The sequence below is a fragment of the Mastacembelus armatus genome, chromosome 19 (assembly GCF_900324485.2).
Source record: "Mastacembelus armatus chromosome 19, fMasArm1.2, whole genome shotgun sequence".
NCBI lineage: Eukaryota > Metazoa > Chordata > Actinopteri > Synbranchiformes > Mastacembelidae > Mastacembelus > Mastacembelus armatus.
The window spans coordinates 16,756,013-16,782,100 of NC_046651.1; the positions used below are offsets into that span (position 1 = coordinate 16,756,013).

Consider the following 26,088-nt stretch of genomic DNA (forward strand, 5'->3'; position numbering starts at 1 on the left):
CCCTCTGAGCATGTTTTCTGGATCTCAGGCTGCGGTTACATAACACGGTGGAGTCTTGCAGTTCCTGATTAACATCACGAGATGCTGTAACTTTAGCTGTCCCCGGCCTGTTCTTAGATCGGTATCTTCCTCAGACTACCCCTCACGAATCCCCCTGTCGCTTCATTCAGATGCTAATCACCTGTAGTTTGCCCCATAGTCTGTGGGTGAATTGATTGTTCTGTGAAGGACGTTAGTGTCTAACCTGCTCGCTATCGTTTTACAGCTCTTGCAAGGAGATATTTGATGCTGTGAACTTCATGTTAACAAGAGAAAAGATTTCAAACTTTACTTGTGTGTTGGCAGCTATATCTCATTTTTCTGAATTTATGCAACGTGGTTATACAGCTGCCTTGAGCTAATGTTACCAGCCATTTAAATCAAAATAAATTTAATCATCACATCAAAACTAAAGCTGCTGATGCTTTAGGCAGCTTGTTATAAACCAATACAAATCACGTAAACAGTCCAACCAGAACATGTGTTTCACATGTTAGAAAGGCAACAGTGATGTCTGATAGCACAGGAAACCTTATATTACTGAATGCTGTAAAACAGAGGCCTGTCATGTCCACTGCAGAACACTATTACCAGTGCATGCACACTCTGATCTGAGCTACCATCAGGTATTGATGGTTTTCATACGTCTGTTTGCACAGTTTAGCTTCTTAACTGGTTTTCTGTTCCTGAACATTTTGTCTTCTTCAGCTAGAAGAGAAACAACATCTTTGTCCTGTTCTCTCTCGACTTCAGGCTTTGTCTTTTCAAATATACCGTTAGACTTTTGTCTCCTATGATCCTGTATCTGAAGGCATTACCTGCTTAAAGTTTGGTGTTTTGGCAAATTCACATGGAGCTGTTTAGCTGAGCTTAGCTTAGCATACACACTGAAAATAAGGAAAAATGGTTGTTTAAGCTTTGAAAGGTGAAATTGGAATAAAAAGTGAGTAGTAAGTGGAGTAAGCCAGGCTAGCTGTTTGACCTTGTTCCCAGTCTTTATGCTAAGATAAGCTAACCTAGCTATCTACGACCAGACCATATCCTGCAGTATTTAGACACTGGTCATATATATATGATTTTAATAAATGGACATTTCATTCATTGTAATTAGTAACTGCAACAGGGTAAAACGACTTTTTCCAGTTTTGTTGAAAAAGTTAACAATATATGTGTGAAATCTTAATAATAAGCTGTAAGTTGTAGAAATGTCTGTTTCTTCTTTCAGTGATGACTCTACTTATTTATGAAGTCAAAAGTAGTCATTTCTCTTGAAAAGACTCCAGCGTTCTGAATGCTCATCCCGTGAGACGTTTTTCATTTGAAAGTCAATGTCTGAGCAGCACAGAGAGCTTTTGTCAGCAGCTCCACAATAGAGCTCTTAAAGGTGGAGACAAATGAATGGGCTAAAGTTGATTACCCATCTCTGCGACAGTATAAAATACCTTTGCATGTGGCCAAGATGTTCACAGTTTGAGCCACTGGTGCTGACAACCTGGTGAAAAGCCATGAGGATCCTCTGACGTCCAGTTCATCAAAGGTGTTTTTCCCTCAACAGGTGAGTCTTGTTATGACTATGATTATACATTATCCTCAGATATTATCGTTTTACTAATGTGTAACTCTTGAATCCCTTTGCAGCCTCACACAATGACCTTTCTTGGTGCACTGTTAATGCTGTTGCCTGTTGCATGGACCTGCATTCCCCAAAAAGCAGGTAACAACCCGGCGGTGCAAAGATTAGTTGGTATTTTATGTGCTTGTGTCATGTTACCATCACAAAACACTGGACTTCTGAATAACTACTCTAAAAACACTTAATGGGGATAAAAGCAGGTGGAGGAATCTTTTCAGCAGACGTGTAAAGAGATGTCACACAAAAGTAGAAGCAGGAGAATTATAATATGGAAAAACAGAAATTATGTACATAATATTTAAGTATAATACTTATAATATATAAGTGTAATAAGTAAGAAATGTAAAAAATGTAAATGTGATTTACTATATTAAGCCACAATAGTTTTTAGCTTGGTGTACCTAATAAACTGCCACCCAAATGTGTCTTCTCATATCTCTTATGTCAGACTACGTTATGGTGTCATGTTTCCCCAACGCCATCATTGCTAATGTCCCAGAGTGTCCTTACGGCTGGGACATCGAGCAGCTGTCCCTGGGCGGGGTGTGTTACACAGGAATACACAGCCCGGCTTACTACCGCTTCGTCATCCCAGACCTAACACCCAAAAACCACTCGTACTGTGGCACCCAGTCGGAGGTGAGTCCCCAAGCAGCACCAGTTGACCCAAACTAAATCAGAACAGTCTGACCTACCTTATGCAGTTTTATGTGTTTTTTTTTTTTTATGCCTGTTGATATCAGTTGTTCTTCACAGTACATAGCCGGTAAAGATCCCAAGTACATCTTCTCCAATTCCATTGTGTCCAACGATACTTCGCTCACAGTCAGAAACCAACCGGTCAACTACACCTTCAGCTGCACGTACCGAGCGGCCTACCTGGTGAATAACGCAGTCTTCAGTCAAAGGTAAACATCAGTGCAGCACACGAGGTGACCACAGTTACTGCGTGGAAGATATGTGCATTCTGACCCAATGACTTGCAGCGTCTTTACTAAACCCTCTGCTTTTTCCAGAGTGGCTACAGTGTATGTGAACAACGGGAGTTTAGGCACTTTTAGATCACAGTTATCTATGAATGTGTTCACGGTGAGTGGCCCCTCACACCTTCACTTTCTCCAGCGGAAACATTTTGAGACATTAATGCAGTGGTACTATTTTAAAATGCTGTGAGGAATAGCTGTGTGGAGGATCTTTGTGGCTTTTACGGTCATGAAATGCAAATAACAGTTTGCTTGGCAGATGTAGAAACACAAATGACATAATTTTGCAGAATTCAAAGTTCCTGTATGCCAAAGACGCTCCCTATGTCATTGACACTTCTGACATCGGCTCTGAAGTTTTCATCGGCATCGAGGCAAAAGGACTGAGCAACAGGTATTTAAAACAACTTCAGAATTTAATTCCCTGGAATTTAAGGTTTATATTCCTGTGAATCTTAATGCTTAGATGTGTTACCTCTCAGATTTAAAGTTGTAATAAGCAACTGCTGGGCCACTCCTACTCCTTACTCAACAGACAAGAAGAGATGGAGTCTCATCATTAACAGGTGGGCAAACATGACAAGATTGGTGAGGTTATGGTTAGGACATGTAGTACCATATCCCTCCCCGTCATGGTATTTGTTCTAATTGGCCAACAGCTGCTCGTCTGACAACACTGTGACTATTTTCGAAAATGCCAAAGACAGTCGCTCCATGTTCAAGTTCAACTCCTTCCGCTTCCAGCGGCTGGAGAAGGTGTCCACTGTGTGGCTTCACTGCGAGGTCCAGGTCTGTGATGGAGAGAGGCTCACCTGTCAGCCTGTGAGTTCAGCGCTTACATACGATACCAAGCAAAAGCACGATGACAAACTGCTGGAGATCATGATGAGACAAACTACACTTCTGTTTATAGTTGTTGACATTACTGGTTACTCATTACTTCTTCATGTGTCAAGGGAGGTGAAGATATTCCAGCAGATTCATATGTTTTTCTTTTGAGAAACATATGAATCCACTTTTAGCTGCTTAGTCCTGTTTTAGAAAATGTTTGAGTCCATATACAAAAACGTTCATCTGTTTTCTCCCGTGAAGAGCCCCTGCTCTGTGAGAAGTCTGTCCTCAGAGGTCCATCCCAGTGGGGGGATCCTCACTGCCGAGTTTCACATTAAAGGTACAGTTCAACCATTTGTCTGTACATGCTGTGATATTATAAAAGTGATATTATATTACGTCATTGTGCAGATCAATGACTGCTGACTTCTGTTCTGTAAATTGAGATGCTCCAGCAGCCTATGATTAAAGGCAAATAAAACTGTAGTTTGCGCTGTCCACTATAATGTACAATATCATCTTTGTCTCTCAACAGGCAACGGGTCGTCTAATAATGGACACATACCAGGTAAACAAGTGTGACACATTGATAACTCTGATTAAAATGCATTTCAACTCTAATAATCTGAGCATTGACAGGGTTTTAGAAGTACAACACTGATATTTCATTTATTCAGTTAACTGTTCAAATACCATATATTGACTTGAGCACAGACCTTTCTACACTACTACATCAAATCCTAGTGCTAAAATACTTCTTTTAAGTATTTGCTGGCTAAAAAATCCTTATGTAAATATATTGAGAGTAAAAATACTCTGTGCTTTAAATTTCCAGAGAAAAATAAAACCATGAGAGACTCAGTGTCCTCGAAGCTGCAGCTCAGCTGACATTGGTAAAGGTTTCTTCTCTTTTATTGGTGTTTGATTTACTGTATTTTCTTCTGACCACAGGCACCTCACTATTCTTCCTGCTGGTGGTCCTGATAAACACATGTTGTGATTTAGTAAATGGATCAAGTGTCGATTAAAACCTTACACTGATACTCCCTTTAAATAGACATACACACACAGGTTCACGGGGGGGGGGTACCATCAAGGACTCAGGGATTGTATGAATCCATTCCTCCCCCCATGAATCAATGATTTCTCTCCTCTCACAGATATTAATTGTAATTAGCACATTATTGACCAATTTATTGCTTTGTCCAATAAACATTAATTGAAAAATGTTAAAACACACTTGTCTATTGTTGGAAATTATTCACTAATCTTTAAACGTCTTGTGGTAAACAAATAAGATGACTTTCAAGATGACAGCAACACTAAATGGTTCTGGTGAATATGAATTTGTGATGTCTTAGGTATAGTTAAATAATAAACACATCCATCACTATTATTTTGTTTGGTCAGTGGAACTGTACCAAAATCACAAAGAATTAAGATTTACAACTATTTCAGTGTCCTTTAAAAACACAGGTGTTGTAATCCAGCCTGTGTTTGCTCCTCATGAAGACAGTACTTTAGTCATTTTCACTGCAGTCTCAGTCCCTTAGTCTCCAGTCCTGCTCTTCATGAGTGGAGGAAACAAACTTATGTCCCTCTGTAAGACGTGTGGAACCGTCTCTTCCAGATATTCCTGTTCATTTATCCAAAATACAGTCAGAGTACCCACTGGTTCTTTAAATGTGCACTGGAGTAATCATGGTGTCTGTCATTTGAGTTTTGATGAAGGGTTTCTGGGCCTTTCTGTCCACGGCCCTCATGATTCCAGGTTTCTTAAGCAGAGATATCACAAGGTCAAAAAATAACAGTGGTTTACACAACTTATACTAACTGTGCCTGACTCATCTGTGGTGCTGGGACTTTAACAAAAACAGGAACTGTGATGTACGTTATACGTCTACCTGTGCTTCTGTTTGTTGTTTGAGACTAGCTGCTGGTGATGAGCTGTGAGCAAGAGGAGGAGGATTAAAGCCAATTTTGTTCAGCAGCCAGTATGTCTTATGAGACCCTTTGCCCTGGACACAAACACACACTGATCAGAAACATATCAAGAACATGTGGCGTGTTGGAGATTTAAAAATACACAGATCTTAGGTCACCTTCATTTCGATTTCTCCTCTGTCCTCCATCTCAAATGATCCAGCCTGAATAAGGATGTCTGCAGTGCACTGAGATATGTGAATTTTCAGAGCTGCGTAAAATACACAAAAGCACTTTAAAAAAAAAAAATTGTGTTCCAGATGCAGAACAGCAGCTAAATGCTAACAAAGAGAGGGGAGGTTTTATCTCATTGTGGCACTAAATAAAAAGGTATGGTACTTTGAATACTTCAGCACATTTCATGGCGATCTATCCAATGTTGTCAAGATATTTTAATGCATCATTACTTTTCTAGATTTCAAGATGTCCCACAATGACAATAACACAACACTCACACCTGTACAATAAAAATGTATTTCTAAGATGATTCAAATAAAGTTGTTTACTAAGTTCACTCACGTAAACTGTTGCTTTCCATCCGAGAAGCCATGTTGACCGTGTCTCCAAACAGGCAGTAGCGAGGCATAGTGGTGCCTACGACTCCAGCAACCACTGGACCTAAGACCCATAAAAAACTCAGTGTGTGCATTTTTTCAGTTCCTCAAATGTTTAGTATAAAACCTTCAACAAACCCATAAATATTATAGGAGTGTAGGATCAAAACCTCCAAGAAATCTTCAGGACAAGAGACTAAATACTAATAATCTAGTTGTTACCCACATACCCAGCAGAAGCCATCATGATGAGACTGAACTGGTTTATTTAGTGCCTCAGTACTGTCACTTACCAGAGTGTATCCCAATACGGATTTCAAGACCCTTAGTAGGCATGTGGCGGATTCTGAAAACTTTGATAGCACTCAGGAAGTGCAGAGCCATAGTTGATATCTCCAAAGCGTGTTTATTGCCATTACTGATTGGTAAACCACTGGCCACCATGTATGCATCACCAATTGTTTCCACCTAGTAAAGAGAAACAGCATAACGTTACATAACTATGTTAGCTTTGCTGTCCTTCTTTACATATTTTAAATAGTTACAGTCTCCTCTACATATAATGTCACACCTGTTATTGTGCTGACAGAGAAACAAACATTGTTGTGTGTGACTCACTTTGTAGACGTCGTACATCTTGATGATGTCGTCAAAGAGGCTGTAGAGGTCGTTCAGGAACGTGACCACCTCCATCGCAGAGCTGACAGAGCACATGGAGGTGAAGCCCACAATGTCAGAGAAGAAGATGGTCACCATGTCGAAGCTCCGCGGCTCCACTGACTTTCCTGCCATCAGCTGCTCTGCAATGTTCCTACGACCAATGAAACGACAGCACTGAAAAGGTGAGAGCGGTGGTGCCCACCCTCTTTATTGCTTGTTTTTTGAATGTGTGGTCATAAATAACTACTTTTATCTATTTTAATGGTTTACATACTATAATGACAGAATATAATACTGATCGTTTTGATGCAGTTACATCTGTTACCTTGGTAACATGCTGGAGAGAAGCTTATCTGCACGGGCCTTCTCTGCTGTGAGCTGATTGGTCCTGTCCTCCACCACGTCCTCCAAGTGATTTGCATATTTCTCCAGCTTATCCACCATATTATCCAGTATATTTGCATGACTACAGTACAGAAAGTTAGGATCACATCTGTTAAGGAGTTTTAAAATGTGGCATGTGCTTAAAGTCACTAAATTAAATTTAAAGTAGAGCCCCTGGCAGAGGTGAGAGTGGCAGTGAATGTTTTTTATTTGTAATTACACTTTACAATAAAATGTAAATTAATAAACTGAATTATATTAACTACATTACATTCCATGATTTCATTACAGTGATCATTTTAATGATCATTCTCATGTGCACATGGTGTGTTACCGTACTAAATGCTGCACCTGGAGACCCACAGACGAGGAGAAAAGTTTATTTCTGACAGTAATTGGGGCACATTATGGGTAAGAAAGAAAAACACCAGTGACCTGACCTGTCTGGGCTGATGTTCCTCAGCTGTGTCCGTACAGACTGAACTGGCGGCCGATGGTCAGGGTTTTCACTCCAGCAGGCCCTCAGCAGTGAGTTGATGTTTTCGTCACACAGCTGGTCGGACAGCGCAGGTCGGAGGGGTTCACCTTGGAAAGGAGTCCTCAACTGCACAATGATCTCTGATAAAACACGTAGGAAGGAAGAATCATGGTGGTGTTGATATATGGGGAAGTATGAAGCACCAGAAAATGCACAGGTAGTGCACGACTGACAATCACAGCTGATGTACATCAGGAGTAAATATTCAAAAATCAGCATAGAATCAACAAAAGCTGCTCCTTATAACTTATCAACCATGCAAACGGGAATGGCTTACAGCTAATTCGGCATACTTTTAATGGCACTAATTTGCCAAATTAATAACTGGACCAAGGTGGAGCCCACAGGGCCTCCAACTCTCACCAGCTTGGAAATGAATTAGCTGATAAAGAAAATGAATGAGTGGCTGTGTAACATCTGTGTAACATATTAACCTTTAGGCTCCAGGTTGATGTCCTGATATGGGCCACTCTTAGAGTTGTACATGAGCTCCCACATGATCATGGCAAAGCTGTAGATGTCACCTTTGGGTGTCCCATTAACCGGGTGACTGACTTGTCTCAGAAGCTCAGGGGCTGTCCAGTACATCTCTACAACAAATTGGTTGCAAATGCAAATATATATTAATATGAAAGTTATTTCATAATGAACACTTTGACCTTGACTTTGACTTGATTTTGCCACTGACCTTCAAAATAGGGGTTTTCCAGTGTGATGTTGTTCCTGCTCCCATATTTGAACTCCCACAGTCCGAATCCCGATAGTTTGACCTGCAGTCGACTATCCACCAGACATGTGCTGGGCTTCAGGTTCCCGTGAAATTTCAGACCACTTTTGTGAATGAACTCCAAGCCCTGGATCATAGATACACTTATTAAGTCATGAAACGGTTCAGTTTCCAAAACATTACCATTGTGCCCAGTGAAGTAGAGTAAAACTAGCTGACTTACATTAACAATATCATATGCAAAGGACAGTTTAAACATCACATCCAGTTCAACATCTGATGCGTTCATAACATCCTGCAGGGAAAATAAGAACACCAAAAGGTAAATAACATTATGAATTTCTATTCAGCTTTGTTTTGTCCCAGGCATATCATGTAAAACAGTGGGCCAGAGAAACTGTATAGCAAAGTACTAAAAGCTTAACAAGTGTTTCAAAGACCTGCAGTATAAAGTGTCACATGCAGCACAGGCTGAGACACCGACCTTCAGGCTCCCTTTCTTGCAGTACTGGATGACCAAACAGACATTTGGTGGCTCGATGCAGACGCCAAAAAACTGCACCAGATTCTCGTGTTTCATCTCTTTCATCTGTCTTAAAGTTTAAGATGGTTAGGCACACGGTGCATCGCTCTATGGCTGAAGAAAACAGCTGCTCTCCTTGTGTTAAATAAATCCTGCAACATTAGTTCTCACATTTACATTTACTTCTATTGTCTAGCTGTTAAACAACAAACAACAAAAAAAAACTAAAAGTATGTTTGATCTGGAACAACAGGAGGAACTTTACCACACTGAACTCTGCAATAATTGAAGGCTTCTGGAAATTACAGTTAACGTGGTTCTTCACGTACTTGATGGCCACATGATTTCCCTGTATGAAAATTACACATTAAAACCACATTAGCCAAGAAGGAGATATTGTGAAATAGAAAACAAACTTTTCAATTAATTTTAACCTGGAGTAGATTTTATTTTCCTAATCCCTCAGAAAGATTAAGCAAATAAGTTTGCTGATGTATGAAATGTATAACAGTCGCCTTTCACGTCATTTCTGTGAGCATGAACTAATGTCCTGTGCAAAGATGAACAATGAGACCTGGATGTCATCATTCAGTCAGTAAATCTGGCCTTTTCTACAAATAGAACATGTTTGCAGTTTTTTCCTACTGAAAAAACATTTGATCACATTGATTTGCTATGAAGAGGGAAAAATAACTAAGTAGTGGAAACGATACATGAGGTTGAAGGAACCATAGCATGACATTACACAGGCTCAACATAACACATCAAAAATGCAGAGGTGTTTGCCATGTTGCATTCCTCAGAGCGGAGACAACAGCAGAACGTGTGGAACGTGTGGAACGTGTGGAAAACCCTGCTAAACACTAGTTTTGACATGACATCTGTAATTGCCACTTGGTTACTCTTCAAAAGTTAAAGAAGAGCGCTTTGAACTCCACCTGGTAGAGGCCTATTGTGGTGTAGATGTGCTCTCTCCCATTCTTGTCCCTGAGGCCATAGCTGGTGCTGGAGAAATTGGACTGAGAACCACCACTCCCAGTCTGGCTGCCTGTGGTACTTAGAGATAAACCCTGATTTCCCTGGAGGAGAAACACACATGGATGTGCGTAAAAACACAACATCCAGCAAGTAAAAATCACACCCACAGCAACACATCTGTTTCAGTGCTCATACTGAGGGCTCCCTGATGATGGTGATGTCACTGTAATTGATAAGCCACCAGCGGGAATCGTCGAGCCTCGTCTGGAGTCGTAACTTCTGCTGGATGAGGACCCCGATGCACAAAACCGCCAGCACACCGATGATTGGGAAGGTCGACAGCAGAACCAGCAGGGTGATGTCTGGGTCCCATCAACACAGTGAATTATGAAAGTCTTAATCTGGCCCGACTAAATGTTCCAGATAAGAATCTGTTTTTTAGGAGTGTTAGTGGTTTCAAAGGAGGGGACATGAAGCAATATGTCTGAATAGAAGTCTTACCGTTAATCAGCCATTCACACAGTTCATTGCTGAAACCACATTCTGGTTTATCAGAAGGAGGTCGTCCTTTGGGCCAAACCACAGAACCAAACATAGACGTTGGCCTAAAATAACATTATTTTTTCTGTTATTTACAATTTCCATGTTTACTGTATCCTGCATTTTGGTGATGGGAGTATTTTGTGTGTGTGTGTGTGTGTTCTCAAAAGTGAAGTCAGAGAAATAGTTTGATACCGGATGGTCTTGGTCTGACTCTCAAAATGGAGGATGGGCACAAACTTGGTAACGTCTCCTACATGCTGCAGGTCATAAATGGAGTAGTCCAAATTTCTCTCCCCCTTCTCGTCAAAGTGGACGAGTCCAGAGGCCCCTGGAACAACGAGCAGTAATGAATCAGTCTGAAAATGGCTCCTGGTCTCATATTCGAATCGACACACTGCATGATCCCCAAACCACAAAGTGTTTCCAAAGTCTGTAACGTTCTTCAGTACACATCATAACAAACCTAATAAATGAACAACTAAACAAAGGATGTTCATTAGGACGAACAAAAGTGTCTGGTTGTTTTAAAGACTAAACCTCAGGAGACATTTATTTAAGCAGCTACCAACCATAAAATCGAATGTTGTTTTTATTTTTCAGTGCCTGTAGCAGCTGTTGTCCGTCATGAGGGTCTTTGCCATCTTTCAGGACCTCCTTCAGTCCCATTGCATAAAGAAGCACTGCATCATGCAGGTAGGCAGAGTACGGGCTGACCTGACGTAACACAAACAGAAGGATTGGATCTGGGTATTTTCCTTTTAGCAGGATGAATGAGAAATGTGTGATCTGTTACCTCTTTTTCAGACGTCAGGTTGCTCTGAAATGGATGTTCTTTTAGCCTTTGGAAAACTTGCTCAAAGAAGTCATAATACTCATAGCTGTCGTAGGCTTTCTGGCCAATGATAAAGACCATGTCAAAAGCTCTTATGGCAGCTTGGTTTATCCTGTTGTTCAGAGCGTATTTCCATAAGTTATCCTGCTCAGAAAAAGAAATAACGTCATACATGAAAAGAAAAGTTGTTTCATTTTGAATGAGTCTCAAAAAGGTGATGGTGAAATACACCCAACAGTTTGAAGCTTGATACAGTCTGAAATCAGTGGACTTGCTGTTTTAAGATAAAGATAGGTTCACATTTTATCATATCCATCATCAAATGTGCATTCAGAGAGTTAGTGCTTGTTGTTATTATCCCTCCTGGTCATACTGGCTGCAGAAAGAAGCTTTCCTCTCAGGTTTTCGGTGTAGGTGACGGAGGACGACAGCTACAGCCTGTAGATGTTCTGAGTAAACATGCCCCTCTAAGGCCGACCTACTTACTGTACTTGAATGAATTGTTTTAAAGGTTTTTACTCACCACGCTGCCACTGACCTCAAAATGCTGCACCAGGAAGAACACGTAGTCACCATTCATCAGACCCTGTCTCTCGGCTTCCAGTAACAGAGCCATGGAGTCCTCGCTGTTTGTTAGCACCACAATCACTAGAGGAGGCAGGACGTTTGACGAATATACAAAGAGCAGAAAACTCATTAAAGAGTCAAAATATTATCAGTTTGCCACAAACACTTTTCTTACCTCTGGCAACTGTTGAGATGTATTTAACATTTTGATAAAGGAGCTCAGGATTGCTGGTGTCAAACTTGACTGCTGCAGTCAGTTGGAATTTGGCTTTTAATGGATCCTCAACAGTTTTCCACAAAGCGTCAACTTTGTCCCAGGTGTTTGACTCTAATCCCCCCCCGATCATCGCTATGTGACTCCACCCATAGAACTCCAGCGTCTTCTCCAGGACCTCTGAGCTTCTCTTAAGAGGAGGCACGATTTTGACGTAGGAATCGTAGATATCAGTGTTGTCCATTTTAGACGATTGTCCCACAAAAGCAAACATGGGGATGTTCCATGTTGATGCAATAAGACCAGTGATCTGCAAAGCAGAAATAATGAGCAGTAATGTGTGAAAGTAAAAGTGCATTTCGATATTACTAAATTAAACCTTTATTTTTGTTCTGTGGACCACAGCATTTATAGCCTAAGCCTATAAATACACACATCTTTAACCTAAATATAGAAATACTTCATTATCAACAAAATGTCTTTAATAGTTCAACAGTAAAAGAGCTCCTTGTGTGGATTGCTCCATTTCCTCTTATAAAAAGTAAATAATAAACATATTCATCTCTAAAATAAAAGCTAATTAGTATAATTTGCTGGTATTCACAGTGTTTCTGTCACAAACTTCATACAACGCACATGATCACCTGCAGACAGTTGTTTCTGTTATTTTGTCCACACTATAAAATCCAAACGTATCAAACTATCTTTTAAACAATCAACACATTGTCATTATTACAGATTTATTGCAGCTCTGTATTAGATTGCATTTGTTTTAGCAAGGTGTAGCTAAAAAACTGGTAACTTTGTGCAGCAAAGATTTAAAAGTGGAATGGAAAAAGAACAAGTATAATACATGAGATTTCATATTTATGCACATCGCATCATGAATCATACCTCGGCTTCTTCAGGACAGGCTGGGCCAAATAGTGCAGACACATTTTCTTTCCACACCTGGTGAATGAATCCTCCCAGGGAGGATTTGGGATTACAGTCTGTGTCCATGTACACAAAATCCAGACTGTGGTTCCCCAGGAAGGAGGGATTTGTGTTCACCTTCTCCACAGCGATCTGCATGGCCGAGCCCAGCCTCAGGGCGCTGAAAGGGAACGACATGTTCCAGGGAGCCTGGAAGCCAATGAGCAGCTTGTGAGGTCGAGACCCATTTGTGCTCATGCTAATAACAGCAGCAGTTAACAAAAGTGTGAAGTGAAGCACCAACATATGGCTCATGGCAGAACAACGTACTGCCCTCGACATCCCTCTGATAATGGTACCTGCTGGATGACACCGGGCTTAAATACCCAACATCCCCAGGTGATGCTGGCCAGTCGGTTTGGGAGGAGAAGATGTAAATCTCTGGGGTCTGAGGTTTCAAAGAGGCATTGAGTTCATCATTTTCTGCTCTTCTGTGATTCTTTATTACACCATCACCTACAGTCAGCCCATGTGTCCATCCATAATCAAATTTACTGAACGTCTGCAAAGCAATTTAACGTTTACAGTGAAGTTTCTGCATCAGTGATCAAAAACATTTGAGAGAAAATAGTCCCATGTTCATTTTCTTTTTATTGACTAATAGATTCATCCACTCATTGTTGGAGCTTTAGCCTGTGTGTTTCCACAGCTCACTTACAAAATGTGTAACTTATTTTAGGGTGGATCTCTGATGACACTGAGACACATTTAGTGAGATAAACACTTGATTAGATTTTATCAACTATAGATCAATAACTTCTAAAGGTACCACATCCTGGCTGCTTTTAGTTATGGCTCATAAATCAGTGTCAAAGTTCACAACAATATACACACTTCCGCTGCATGAAAACACACACAGATGGTTTAATTTAAAGAATGTGGGCCAATTTAATTAAGACAAATAATTTAAAAAAGCCAGTACAGCAAAAGGTGAGTGTGTTGAAGAGCTCCTGGGAGTGTTATGTGCTGGTGCAGGGCTGCAGAAAGAACAGGGGGAACAGGTTGAGCCCTGCTCGGTGCAGAGAGGCTCTCACACCTGTGTGCAGTTTAGGTGCTAATGACCACAGGTGGGCAGATTGTACATTAGTGGTGTTGCTGGGTTCAATGGCTTTTCCTCAGGGGATGCCTGTTCATCCTGGCCCCAAACTGCCTCTGCTAATCCCACCAGGTAACTTTTCAAAGATGCTCCTAATGAACCTTTGCCTTCATCCTGCTGTCCAATAGCTGTCCTCATATATTTTTTTTTTACTTGTTTAAGGAACTATATAATCTTGGAGTGTTGAAATGTGCCAGTGTAATCTGAGTTTGTGGTTTTTGTGTGACAGATACATATTGGTGTTGGTTGATAATCATGGCTGGTGCCCACTTGTATTGTCTTATCTGTCTGATCTAAACAGAAATAAAAATAAACTTCTATCAAGCTAACTTGGTATTTTCAAAGGTGCTAAGGCTCTGATTTCATTAAACCAGTCGGTGAACGTTCAATGTTTTTTATAATGATGGATTTATTTTGGAATTAGTTTGATGTTTTCTGGGTAACATTAGGACATGGCTGGCTGAGCAAAATGAATATTAACCTTTCATCAGCTGCAGCCTCTTGGCCTCCTCTGATACTGGTTCAGGAGTAGTGTGAAGTGTATTGATCAGGACTGAAATAAGTGTCATTTACTGGTTGTTAGAGCTGATAAAGATAATTGCAGCAGCTTTATAAGTTGCACAATTTATATGTAGCATTGTGACATCAAGCCCGGATAGTCTGTCTGTTTTTATCAGTGAACTTATGGTGGTCAAGGGTCAATGTTCCTGTTCAGCTCTGTTGCACAGTTGTGAGCTCACTGTGTGTTCACCTTCAGAGCAGAGGAAGCGGACGTCCAGTGCACACACCACCACACACCTGCCTGTCAACTGGGAGCTGAGAAGAACATCAGAGGCCCAGCGACAGGTAGGACAGTGCAACACATGGCATCAGCCTCAGAAACTAAAGCATTAGACTGTCAAAATAAATGTTGTACACTAGGATTTTTTTTTTTATGGTCTTCATGTTTTGCTGGTTGTTTTAATTTTGTTTGGTCACTAAATGCATATGGTTTTTTTTTTTTTTTTTTTTTTTTTTTTTTTTTCTCTCAACCGTTAACATAAAAGTCTGTTGATTAGCAGACAAATGCTATAAACATGTTTGTTCTATATAAAAATCTTGGTATGTTCTTTGTAATTGACCTTGGCCTCAGTGTAGTTCAGGTATGATGCATGACCCAATAGGTCTCAAAGGTCAAGAAATCATTTATGTTTAAGAAAATGCATTTGACGCCTTGAGATGTGTCTTTATCGCAGCATCAGTGTAACGTTTGTTCCGCTCATGTAAATATGAAAATACTGAGGCTGCTGCCACTGCATGTTGGGACTGTCATGTTCTGACAGTTTATGGGTTGGTCTCTGCTTGGAGTGATTAAGACTCTGTTGCACAAGTCATGTTGACTTTGACCTTAAGTTATAATGGAGACAATATCAACAGTGTAGATTAAAGAATTGCATAATAGGATTATATATTAAAGTTATGTGTTGAATTTAAACCTGAATAAATTTAAACTTTTTTTTTTTTTTTTTTGCATCTTAGATTTTCCACCATGGACTTTGTATTCCACTTGCTGTTCTCTCCCCTCCCGACCCCGGCCATCATCTCTCTGTTCGCACTGGCAGCTGCCACCCTGTTTTACCTCAACACACGTCCCAGTCCACTCCGCAGTCCCGCTGACCTCAACCACCAAACTCTGGGTATCAAGGTAAAGAGGGTCCAGCTGCTAGTGCTGAGCAGTTTCAGTGAAGTGTAAAACTGTAGTTCATTGTCTGGTTAATGTCCTCAGGATGGAGCAAGGAAGACCGCTTTGCTTGAGAACAACAACAATCTGCTGTCATATTACTATGAGGAAGCCAAGACAATCTATGAGGTCTTTCAGAGGGGTCTGAAAGTTTCAGGTGCTGAAAATGTTTTGTGTTTATGTTGTGTCTGCTAGAAAGTGGTTCTTCTTATTCAGTGAATTATGGTGTGGAAATACACCAAGTTCTTTGCTGTAGGTAACTTTTTGTTGAAGAGACAAGTGTGATATCATCTCGTATAACTCTGAGAATACGAATGTCCTCAGTTCAGCCTCGTTAATATAAACAGGGTGCACACAATAATAGAAACAGCTGTTGGAGTAATGTAGAACTGTTCCAATGTGGGACATGTCAGTTTGATGTTTGACCCCTTTTCCTTGGCAGGTAATGGGCCATGTTTGGGCTACAGAAAACCAGGGAGACCATACCAGTGGCTGAAGTACAAACAGGTAAAGTGGTGCCCATCCAGACTGAGAAAACATGGTGAAAACTTTATGAATTCCAGCTGACATTTTCTCATGTTGCTATAAAGGTGTCCGACAGAGCGGAGCACCTGGGGTCAGGCCTTCTTCACAATGGACTGAAGCCAAACCCAGACACCTTTATTGGCATCTTTGCACAGAACAGACCTGAGGTGAATGAGGTCTCTGTTTTTCCAAAGTGTCCTCGCTGGTTTGTTCCTGCGTGCTGTAACTTTGTCATGCTTTGATTCCCAGTGGATTATTGCTGAGCTGGCCTGCTACACCTACTCCATGGTAGCAGTTCCCCTGTACGACACTCTGGGTTCTGAGGCTCTAGTGTTCATTATCGACACAGGTAATTGGAGCTTCTCTTGCAGTCTAATGCTGCTGATTACAGAGCATGACTCCATTAACTCACTGGTCCCCATAGGGATCAGTGTCAAGTGCTTTAATCTCCTAATTATCTGTCACACCCGCTCCTTCGATCTGAGCTTCAGTTGATCCGACAAGTTATCACAAGATGGCAAACTTGACCATAATGACAGGTCTGCAGTTTAGTAATACTGCTGCTGGCTGAAACGCTGTGTGGACAACAGAACTTAATCTAGTGAGTCTGACTCATAGCTGCAGCAGAGCCACTATTGTCCTGTCAATTTTACTGTTCCAGCTAAAGTTGTCTTTTGTTTTTCCCAGCTGAGATCTCCACGGTGCTTTGTGACAATCAGAGCAAGGCAGAAACGCTGCTACAGAACCGGGAGAAAGGCCAGACTGCAGTTCTCAAAACCATCATCGTCATGGACCCTTTTAACTCTGAGCTGGTTGAGCGAGGAACCAAATGTGGGGTGAACATCGTGTCCATGCAGGATGTGGAGGTAATGAATGCTGAACACAAATAAGTGGTTAGTGGTGAGTCACTGCCTGCGTTTATACTGGTTTCATGTTTTAATACTGTTAGAATTACAAATGTTATTGGAAACATGTTTTGTTTTTGTTCTCCAGGCTCTGGGAAAAAATAACCTTCAAAAGCCAGTTGTAAGTTTGAGCCGATTCATGTGATCAATTAACTTTTGAAGATTTACCAGGCTGCATGCTTTTCTGATGCTGCTTTGACGTCCCAACAGCCACCAAAGCCAGAGGACCTCAGCATCATTTGCTTCACCAGTGGCACCACAGGTGATTGTTCTCTCATATGCAGGTTATGGTTTAATAAATGAACAAAACTAAGTTTGATCATTTGCCTCCATGCTGGTTGGGTTTTGATAGCAATGCCTAGTGTTGGTTAATCAGTTGATATTATCATCTGGATGAACTGTACTAACTTTGATCCCTGACTTTTAAATGAAGTTTACCATAATGTGTATACAAGTATTCAGTTCCCGTTTGATAGTCAAAGTAAAACTTTCTTTTTCTCAGGAAACCCCAAAGGAGCCATGCTGACCCATGAGAACGTGGTCTCTGATGCAGCAGGTGTCCTCAAAAGCTTTGAGGTGAAACTGTTGCCATTTTGTCCAGAAGAAATTGTCGACATGTTTGTAGAACTATTGCTAATAATCCGACTCTCCCACAGGCTTCAATAAATCCAACTACTGAGGACATCAGCATTTCATTCCTGCCTTTAGCACACATGTTCGAGAGAGTTGTTCAGGTAAACACTCGACCAGACATAAGTGTGTTTAGTTCTGTTTCTATAAATGACATGAGCATCCCTGAATGTGTTTTTTGATGTACTTGTTTCCTGCAGACTGTGGTATATGGTGCTGGTGCTAGGGTGGGATTCTTCCAGGGTGACGTCAGGCTGCTGCCAGATGACATGAAAACCCTGCAGCCCACCATTTTCCCAGTAGTGCCTCGACTTCTCAACCGTGTCTATGACAAAGTTGGTGCACACAGCAGCCTCCTCTTTCCCCTAATTCTGCCTTCAACATCAACCCAAATTGTCTTTTTTATTTATTTTTTTTTGAATTCACTGTTTTCTTGAATCTAGGTTCAGAGTGGAGCCAAGTCACCTTTCCAGAAGTGGCTGCTGAACTTTGCTGTGCAGAGGAAACATGCTGAAGTGAGTCAGGGCATCATCAGGAACAACAGCATATGGGACAAGCTCATCTTCCACAAAGTCCAGGTACTGGTTCTGTTCAAACAAGTGCAGGTTGTCACGGAAACAGTTGCAGAACGTAAATGCGGTAACGTTGTCTATAGGAGTCTCTGGGTGGACGTGTGCGGGTCATGGTGACCGGAGCGGCGCCCATATCTCCCCCTGTTCTCAACTTCCTCCGGGCTTCTCTGGGTTGCCAGGTAATAAACATTTAATCCTCCCTGTGTGTACCTCAAAATTGTCTGTTTAGAGGCTCATGTTACAATTCACAAAACCTTTTACAGCCATTAAGGGGAAATGAGTGGGAACCATGCAGGCCTCGTTGGAATGACCTCATTTTAAACTTCCTTTGTGCAGCCCAGTCAGTAAACTGAGGTTTTTGTCACTGGTGGTAATGCTTGTTTGGGGAGTAGAAATTGCACAATGGTCCAGCTGGTTTTGATCATGTTGAGTTGTCATGATAACCTGGTCACACTAGTCTTACTCTGCTCTGATGTGCCTGGTGCTCTTAGATCTATGAGGCCTATGGCCAGACAGAATGCACAGCTGGCTGCACCTTCACTATGCCAGGAGATGCTGCATCAGGTAAGTTTAGGTTAAACTTCTCTACAGTTCCTGCTTAAAATATAGGCCTTAAATGATATCAGGTTTTTTTTTTTTTTTTTTTTTTTTTTTTTTTTTATTCTTACAGCAGCAGTTTGGCCTTGTTCTCTTGCTTTTCATGCATTCAAAGGCACTAGTTGATATAATCAAAAGCATTTTGTGTTAAAACCACAGGGCATGTTGGGGTGCCGCTGCCTTGCAATTTTGTGAAGTTGGTGGATGTTGAAGAAATGAACTACTTTGCTTCGAATGGTGAAGGGGAGGTGAGTTAATGAAAAGTCAGTGGGTTTGGGATTTCAAATAACCACATAAAATCAAACACATCCCATCTCCAGCAAAATATGATCTAGCCAACCCAGTTTCTGATTGGCTGAACACACCTGATCCAGGTAATCAGCAGTAGGTAGGGCAGGGAGATTTGGAGAACCAACAGGACAGGAGGTCTTAAGGAGCAGGGTTGGCTACACCTGGTCTGAAGTTATCGCTTTTATTTTTCCAGTAGTGTTGATGAAGACTACACAGATTGTTCTTAAGGAATATGCTTATGTTGACTTTAAAACCATTTGTCTTACCTTGCTTGGTGTTCTAGGTCTGTATCAAGGGTAAAAATGTGTTCAAAGGGTACTTGAAAGACCCAGAGAAAACTGCAGAGGCCTTGGATAAAGATGGTTGGCTCCACACTGGCGACATTGGAAAATGGCTTCCGGTAAGAGTCCGATAGCATTTTATTTATTTCTCCATCCACTACATGTAAATGAGTCACACGGCTTTAACATTTACCACTGACTTTTAAATACAACCACAAGCTTGTCTGAACCAGATGCATAGTATTTGTGGTTTGAGCCCCTCAGTCATATTTATATTAAGTGCTTGAAAAAAGGAGGTAATTACTTTTTTTTTTTTTTTTTTTTTTTGTGGTCTGGTACATGCACCCACACTGAAACCCCATTGTGCACTTTTTGGGTTTCTGTTTTGAATTAACACCCATGGATATGGCCAGTCTAGCTGTTGCCCATATTTTCAGTTTGGACTTTTTTTTTTTTTTTTTTTTTTTTGCCCATAGCTTTGTTTTACAGACACACAACTAGAATACACTGTTCATCTTGTCATTTCTCCAACCTGAGCAGAGTGGGGTTCTGAAGATCATCGACAGGAAGAAGAATATCTTCAAGCTGGCTCAAGGGGAGTACATTGCCCCAGAGAAGATTGAGAATGTGTATGTACGCAGTGGACCTGTGGCTCAAGTATTTGTGCATGGAGACAGTCTACAGGTAAACCTCATGTCTTTGCAGTCTGTGCCCATACAACATACTGCTAAACCTCTGATCAAAGCTTATTTTCTGCCTGTAGTCCTGCCTGGTTGCCATTGTGGTCCCTGACCCTGAGGTGTTACCAAGTTTGGCCAAAAATATGGGATGCCAAGGCTCTGTTGAGGAACTCTGCAAAAACGAAGTAATGTTTCTCTCATATGTGTGTGTGTAGGAGGAACCTTTTTTTTTTTTTTTTTTTCCCCCCCTCAACTCTTATAAAACAAAGCAACTTTGTGGATACATGGTGACTAGAGGTCTCTTGTGAAGCTCACTTTGCTAAACAGGCTTAGTGGTGCCAGCAAAAGATCTGCAGTAAACATTATCATTAACACTAAAAGAAGCCAGTTGGACTAGTCCTGCAGGCTTGCTGTGAAACGCATAAGGCAAATCGAACTGGATTTCAAAAGCAGATCTGTGTTGAATTGTTTGCTTTATTGGCACGCTTGTAACAGTGATCTCTTGTTTGCAGGAAATTAAGAAAGCGATTCTTTCAGACATGACCCGACTGGGCAAAGAAGCAGGACTCAAGTCTTTTGAACAGGTAACCTGATTAATACCCCAACTAAACATTAGTCAGCTGTTTATCAGGAAAACTTGCACATCACAAATGAATTGATCAAAGCAGGTGGTTTCTTCTAGTGGTTTCTTCTAATGGTCCCAGTTTTTGAGCCGTTTAAAAACTCAACACAAACCTTAAACCTTTAAACTGACACATTTGAGTACAGATTTTCTTACTGCACATTTCACTAAATTGTGCTCAGTGCCCCCTCTAGTGGTTAAAAGGAGCACTTTCAGTTCAAAACAGGCAACTTTGAGATGTTCTTCCTTAACCTGTTCTCTTTTATCAACTGTCTTAGTTCAGTAATGATGTCCAACACTGGAAAAACTAAAGTATTTTGATATAAAACTGTTCAAGATGTACTGAACAGGTTTGTACTTGTTGTCTTCCTCCTGGATGCAGGTGAAAGATGTGCACCTCCACCCAGAACAGTTTACCATAGAGAACGGTCTGTTAACTCCCACACTCAAGGCCAAGAGGGCTGAGCTCCAAACTCTCTTCCAGCCGCAGATCGACAAACTGTACGCAAACCTCCAATAAACGGAACAAACCAATGCCACCAAGTCGTCTACTTTGGTCGTACCTCTTCTTGAATGCTGATTAAAACCTGAACTAACTCATCTCTTGTGCGGTGTCCTTTTCTAAACATCCACAGAAGTAAATTGCTGTGTTTTGGCTTTCAAGGGAACAGACATTGTTTAGGCCTGAGTCACCTGTGACAATGAGCTTCTGCTAAGCTCGTCTTCCTGCAGTGCAGCCTGGGGTTTAGCTGGACAGGCTCCTTGGCTGTGGCCTGAGTGAATCATCTTAACAGATAGCAGAAGAGTGGGAGCTGGGTGCATCAGGTCTGGTTTACAAATGCTTGGGGTGCATATCAAGTATGTGTGAGGCTCTCCAAAAATGATCTTGATGCTGTCAGTGGTGGACAAAAACATACTTAAAGGAGCAATATAGTCTTATGCTTTTCTACAGTGCAACTTCATTGTTTTGGATGGATGGGAAAAGTTCCTATAGTATGAATGTTCCCATCCCAGCAGAGGTCTGGGCAGGTGTGTGATGGCAGAGTTGGCTGTTAGGATTAAAATACCATGTGTTGATTAAACCTGCGTTAAAATAAGACAAATGACTCTGAGGTGTGAGGCATCTATATGTTTTTTGAAGCACAGTCATAATTGGTCATTTTATTTTAACTCAGACATGTTAAGGCACAGACTTTACACTGAGAGTCTGTTACAAACTAAATGACAAAACAAATTTAACTGTTTGAGTACAGGAGACCAGACTTTATATGTAAAACCAGTAGAAGCCTCCTCTAGATGTTTACCATGTGTCAACTATGTTCCAGAAATAAGTTATCAATACTGCAAAGGTACAGCCCAAGGTCAAACCAACTATTAGAGGAGATGTTAATGCAGTTATAATTAAACCAGTGTCTACAATGAAACTGACTATTACATACAATTACATGCTGTTTGTGAATAACATGGTCTGATCAGGCCTGAGCTGAACATATCTGGACATGGTTTAAATCAGTTTAACAAGTCAGTTCAGTTCAGTGCAGTCAGCACTGCCCTCGTGTGTTTCCACTGCTTCACTGTTTAAACTGTCAGATCATAATTCTGCAGCAAATTATACTATTTCTGTGCTACTGAGCCAAGCCTTGTACTTTGTACTGTACTACATGTCTCTGACTTTAGTTCTTTTTCAGATTCAGAATAATAAAACCTTCACTGATCCCAGCTACCCAGCACTATGTAAACTACTACTATACATACTATTTAGAATTGGCTCCACCTTTACCAGATGCACACGCTAATGCATCAATAGACATTCATGTGAAATGTCTCCATAATAAATACTTCTACTTTTGGTAGTTACTGTATCTGCTCAGCTGATGTGATTTGCAGTGTATTTTGCTGTGGGTGAACAGCGCCACCTTGTGTTGCGGTTCCTCGCTGTGGCGCTGCAGCTGGATACTCCCCCACTCCACCTGAAGTTCCCACCGGGACGGTCCGACTCTTTTACCGCTTGGCTCGGCTTTCGGACCCCTGAAGAGCTTCAGGTATTGAGGCAGTGAAGCAGGAGGCAAATGTCAGCTCTTCCTCTGCGCTTTACATGCGACTATTTCACAGTCGGTGCGCGGATTTGGCACATCGAGCTTCTCTGATCAACTCTTACCTGCGCAAGTCCACAACATGGCTTCTTCCGCCACAGGTGACCACGAAGGGCAGGTAAGACGACTTTAACTTGTCCTGCTGTTTGAATAAGCTCGGTGTCAGGTATTTTCTGCTGGTTTGGTTTGTGGGACTTTGTTGAGGCTGTGATTCTCGGTGTTGGTTGTTTATTACCTCATGAAGCGCCAAGTTCCTGAATGTTTGCTTGGACTTTTTCTCCTGTGGGAAAAAAAAAATCTGTGAAATTCTCTTAACATCCACCAAATAGTTGCATTAGAGATTTGTGTATAGAGCTGAGTCAGTCAGGTGTGTAAATATGGTCAGACTGTGGCCAGATGTCACAGGAAGCAGCAGTTTTTGGTTCCTGAATGAAAGTTTTAATTGATTGAAGCATATCACGGAGCAGTTTGAGTTAAGTCAGCGGTGTTTCACTTTCTGTCTTGACTTAAATGACTCGATGAAACATGTCTGATTCACTGTAACATCCCCTGCTGACACTGATATAATGACATTGAAGGACCTTTGCGGTGTGTTTACACTGGCCCACTTTATCTAGTGTCTGTTTGAGCAGTTATATATGGATTAATAAAAAAGCAGCTTGACTGCCTGCATGAAGGTTATATGTAGGTGAATGCTGTCCATGAAAAACATAAAGCATCAGGTGTGATTAAGTTTACTTAGTCCATGTTAAGTGTGCATATTTGCTGGTCTTCGCCTTTGGTTCACCTGCAAGTCAAAACAAACAAACACTAAATGTTCTGCAGCGACTGTGTTAAATTAAAAACCAACAGTCTCTGGACTCTTGATCAGACAAAACAAGTAAATTGAAAACTTAATCTTGGACTTCGGGAAATTTGGATCAGCACTTTCCTCTAGTTTTGAGAAAAAAACGCAGTCATGTTTATGAATTTATGGATGAGCAAACACTGAACCTTGACCCGTCTCTTGCCACAGCTCATAAAGGTGACGATCTGGAGAGCAGATATATAACACTGGGCTTTGAAGCTGAATGAAACCTATTTAAAAAGGTGTAAAATAAAGTCCTGGTGTTGTTCGTATAAGCCAGTCTCTGCTTCAGTCCTACACTTTCTCCTAAAGCTGGAGAAGCATCAACTCATGTTTTGAACTTTGGCAGTTTATATACACAAACTTGATGAACTGCATTGTTTGTTTTGCTGCACAGGAGATGATATGTACTAACAGATCAAGCAACCTCAAAAGATCGTTGCCAGTTTTGAATTTCAACACGTCCTCGACAGTAAAGCGTGTGTGTCTTGTTCTGCCATTTCACCAGTGTTAGTGTAATGAATACACAAAAGACAGTTGTGTGTCCAGTCCAGGCTCAGATAGTGTGGTAAGACAGAAATGCATTTTAAAATTCAGAGCGCTTGTCAGGATTCTGGGGCTGTGAGCAAGTAAAAGACGCATCAACGTTGCAGTTAACCTGCAGTGTTTTGCCTTCTCTTCCATCTGAACCTGTGGTTTAGATAAAGATGAAAATTAAGGGAGCATTTTATGGAACCCCCAAAGGACTGATGTCTGTCTCTTGTAGCTGTCCTCCCTGTTTTTGCCTGCTGATCTGTGCGTTCGTCAGCCTGTTTGTGCGCCTGTCTGTCTGTGGTTCTTCCTGTTTGTCCATTAATGGTTGACCACAGATTGTAATGGGAAAATGAAGGCGGTTCAGTTTCTCAGTAGTAGGAATAACTGCCTGTTGTCAGGACACTGCAGGAAGTTTATTGTGGCAGAGCAAACACAGTGAGATACACTGCACCTGGACGCTGCAGAGCTGTGTGTGTCCCTGCAGCCGGTCTGACAGGAATAAAAGACACAGCATCGATGTTTTTAAAAGAAATGAAGTGAATCTTCTTGTGATCTAACTATAAACACATGTTTGTGCCTTTTAAGATGAATGAAGTTGTTGCTGATCAGTGGTTAGTCCTCAGTGGTAAATATTTACGTTCAGGGTTTGGCTAATGGCAGTCCAGTGAGACCGTTAACACAAAATAAATGGAACATTTTTGCTGGTTCTGGTTTCACCTTTTATGTCACGGTAAATAAAATGCAGTATTTTCAGTTTTCTTATCAAAACGGGTCATTTTAAGTTCTGGACCAATGATGGGCATCGTTACAGTATTGTGTTATTTGTTTGTTTACTGGTGTTTCTTGGTGCATCTCGGCTCAGCAAACACCAACATATGCAGCTTTATAATATAATCAGTAACAACTGGTTAGCCTAGTCAGCTTAATGATTTTAGCTTCGGTATTAATTTACTGTGTACCACATGAGGCTTCTCATTGTCCGTGTGTGAGGAGAAACGTCTCGTTCAGCTGACTCAGTGTGCTGTACTGGGTCGGCTTTGGTGGGGGCTTACTGATTCACGCGCTCTGGCTTTTAGTGCAGGGTATTGTAATGAGTAAACATGACCTCAACACAACTGAGGTCATGGTGTTTGTTTGTGGAGAAGATGACTCGTGAATTGTCGTAGCATCAGACCAGACCGCTGCTGTAATAATGTCTCTGTAATGTGCATCCTGAGCCGTGAACAAACCAGGGTTAGGGTTAGCACTGTCAGGTTATTCACACTTCAGTGTGAATGTGTCTGCTTAGCATGTGATTGCAAACATGTCTGTTTTCTGAGATTACCTTTACGTGGACATCCCTGTCTGTGTGTGTGTGTCTGTGTGTGTGCTGGTCTGTGACTAGCTGAGACAGATACACAGCAAGGCCATGGTGAGACGGAGCAGAGCCTGTGAATGGCAGCATGTGACAAGGACCCACAGACAGAGGGAAAAATGCCAGATGAAGTCTTATTGGGATATTTACTTAGTGTTTGTCTTTACACACTTAACAGTTGAATCTCATTTGTCTTTAACCAGCTGAAAGTTGTGTGTTTGGATTCATGCTATTTGCATTTTAAGCAACTGCTGCTTAGTGTTTATGTTTATATATTACCTCCACTGGTGATGCTGAGATGACAAGTCTAGTCACTGCAGTGTTTTCTGAGCTCTGGGCTCAGGTTGGATCAGGTCGCAGGTAGCTTCAACTTCAAC

General features: G+C 41.3%; 4 protein-coding genes across 30 annotated transcripts in view; 3 read left to right on the forward strand and 1 right to left on the reverse strand.

Moving 5' to 3' along the window:
• Positions 1 to 1,686: 1,686 nt before the first annotated feature.
• tectb (tectorin beta) lies at positions 1,687 to 4,514 on the forward strand. Its single transcript, XM_026316103.1, has 10 exons — positions 1,687 to 1,753; positions 2,121 to 2,311; positions 2,429 to 2,580; positions 2,689 to 2,761; positions 2,946 to 3,049; positions 3,138 to 3,221; positions 3,315 to 3,477; positions 3,748 to 3,826; positions 4,022 to 4,054; positions 4,438 to 4,514. The coding sequence occupies exons 1-10, from the start codon at positions 1,687 to 1,689 to the stop codon at positions 4,512 to 4,514; spliced, it is 1,023 nt and encodes a 340-aa protein (XP_026171888.1).
• Positions 4,515 to 5,165: 651 nt separating this feature from the next.
• On the reverse strand, positions 5,166 to 13,219 carry gucy2g (guanylate cyclase 2g). Its single transcript, XM_026316104.1, has 22 exons — positions 12,884 to 13,219; positions 11,951 to 12,299; positions 11,747 to 11,856; positions 11,170 to 11,352; positions 10,946 to 11,090; positions 10,569 to 10,704; positions 10,335 to 10,438; positions 10,029 to 10,195; positions 9,794 to 9,934; positions 9,121 to 9,204; positions 8,817 to 8,921; positions 8,556 to 8,627; positions 8,294 to 8,459; positions 8,040 to 8,195; positions 7,508 to 7,685; positions 7,009 to 7,149; positions 6,642 to 6,834; positions 6,317 to 6,491; positions 5,989 to 6,087; positions 5,589 to 5,680; positions 5,391 to 5,504; positions 5,166 to 5,261 (listed from the first exon to the last, which is right to left on the reverse strand). Exons 1-22 carry the CDS (start codon positions 13,217 to 13,219, stop codon positions 5,166 to 5,168), a joined length of 3,342 nt encoding a protein of 1,113 aa, XP_026171889.1.
• Positions 13,220 to 15,582: 2,363 nt separating this feature from the next.
• Positions 15,583 to 21,483, forward strand: acsl5 (acyl-CoA synthetase long chain family member 5). Its single transcript, XM_026315291.1, has 20 exons — positions 15,583 to 15,744; positions 15,826 to 15,937; positions 16,223 to 16,287; positions 16,371 to 16,472; positions 16,555 to 16,654; positions 16,993 to 17,171; positions 17,299 to 17,331; positions 17,421 to 17,472; positions 17,713 to 17,786; positions 17,867 to 17,944; positions 18,041 to 18,175; positions 18,284 to 18,418; positions 18,496 to 18,591; positions 18,904 to 18,976; positions 19,169 to 19,257; positions 19,584 to 19,700; positions 20,122 to 20,265; positions 20,345 to 20,446; positions 20,774 to 20,845; positions 21,266 to 21,483. The coding sequence occupies exons 1-20, from the start codon at positions 15,589 to 15,591 to the stop codon at positions 21,401 to 21,403; spliced, it is 2,052 nt and encodes a 683-aa protein (XP_026171076.1). The 5' UTR covers positions 15,583 to 15,588; the 3' UTR covers positions 21,404 to 21,483.
• A 1,354-nt stretch (positions 21,484 to 22,837) lies between these two features.
• LOC113135227 (ankyrin-3-like) overlaps positions 22,838 to 26,088 on the forward strand; it is a 108,853-nt gene continuing 105,602 nt past the window's right edge. For all 27 annotated transcript variants that reach the window (XM_026315041.1, XM_026315068.1, XM_026315059.1 and 24 more), the window contains exon 1: positions 22,838 to 23,094. In XM_026315041.1, coding sequence (XP_026170826.1) covers positions 23,059 to 23,094 — 36 coding nt within the window. In that variant the 5' untranslated portion in view covers positions 22,838 to 23,058. The remainder of the gene's footprint in view (positions 23,095 to 26,088) is intronic.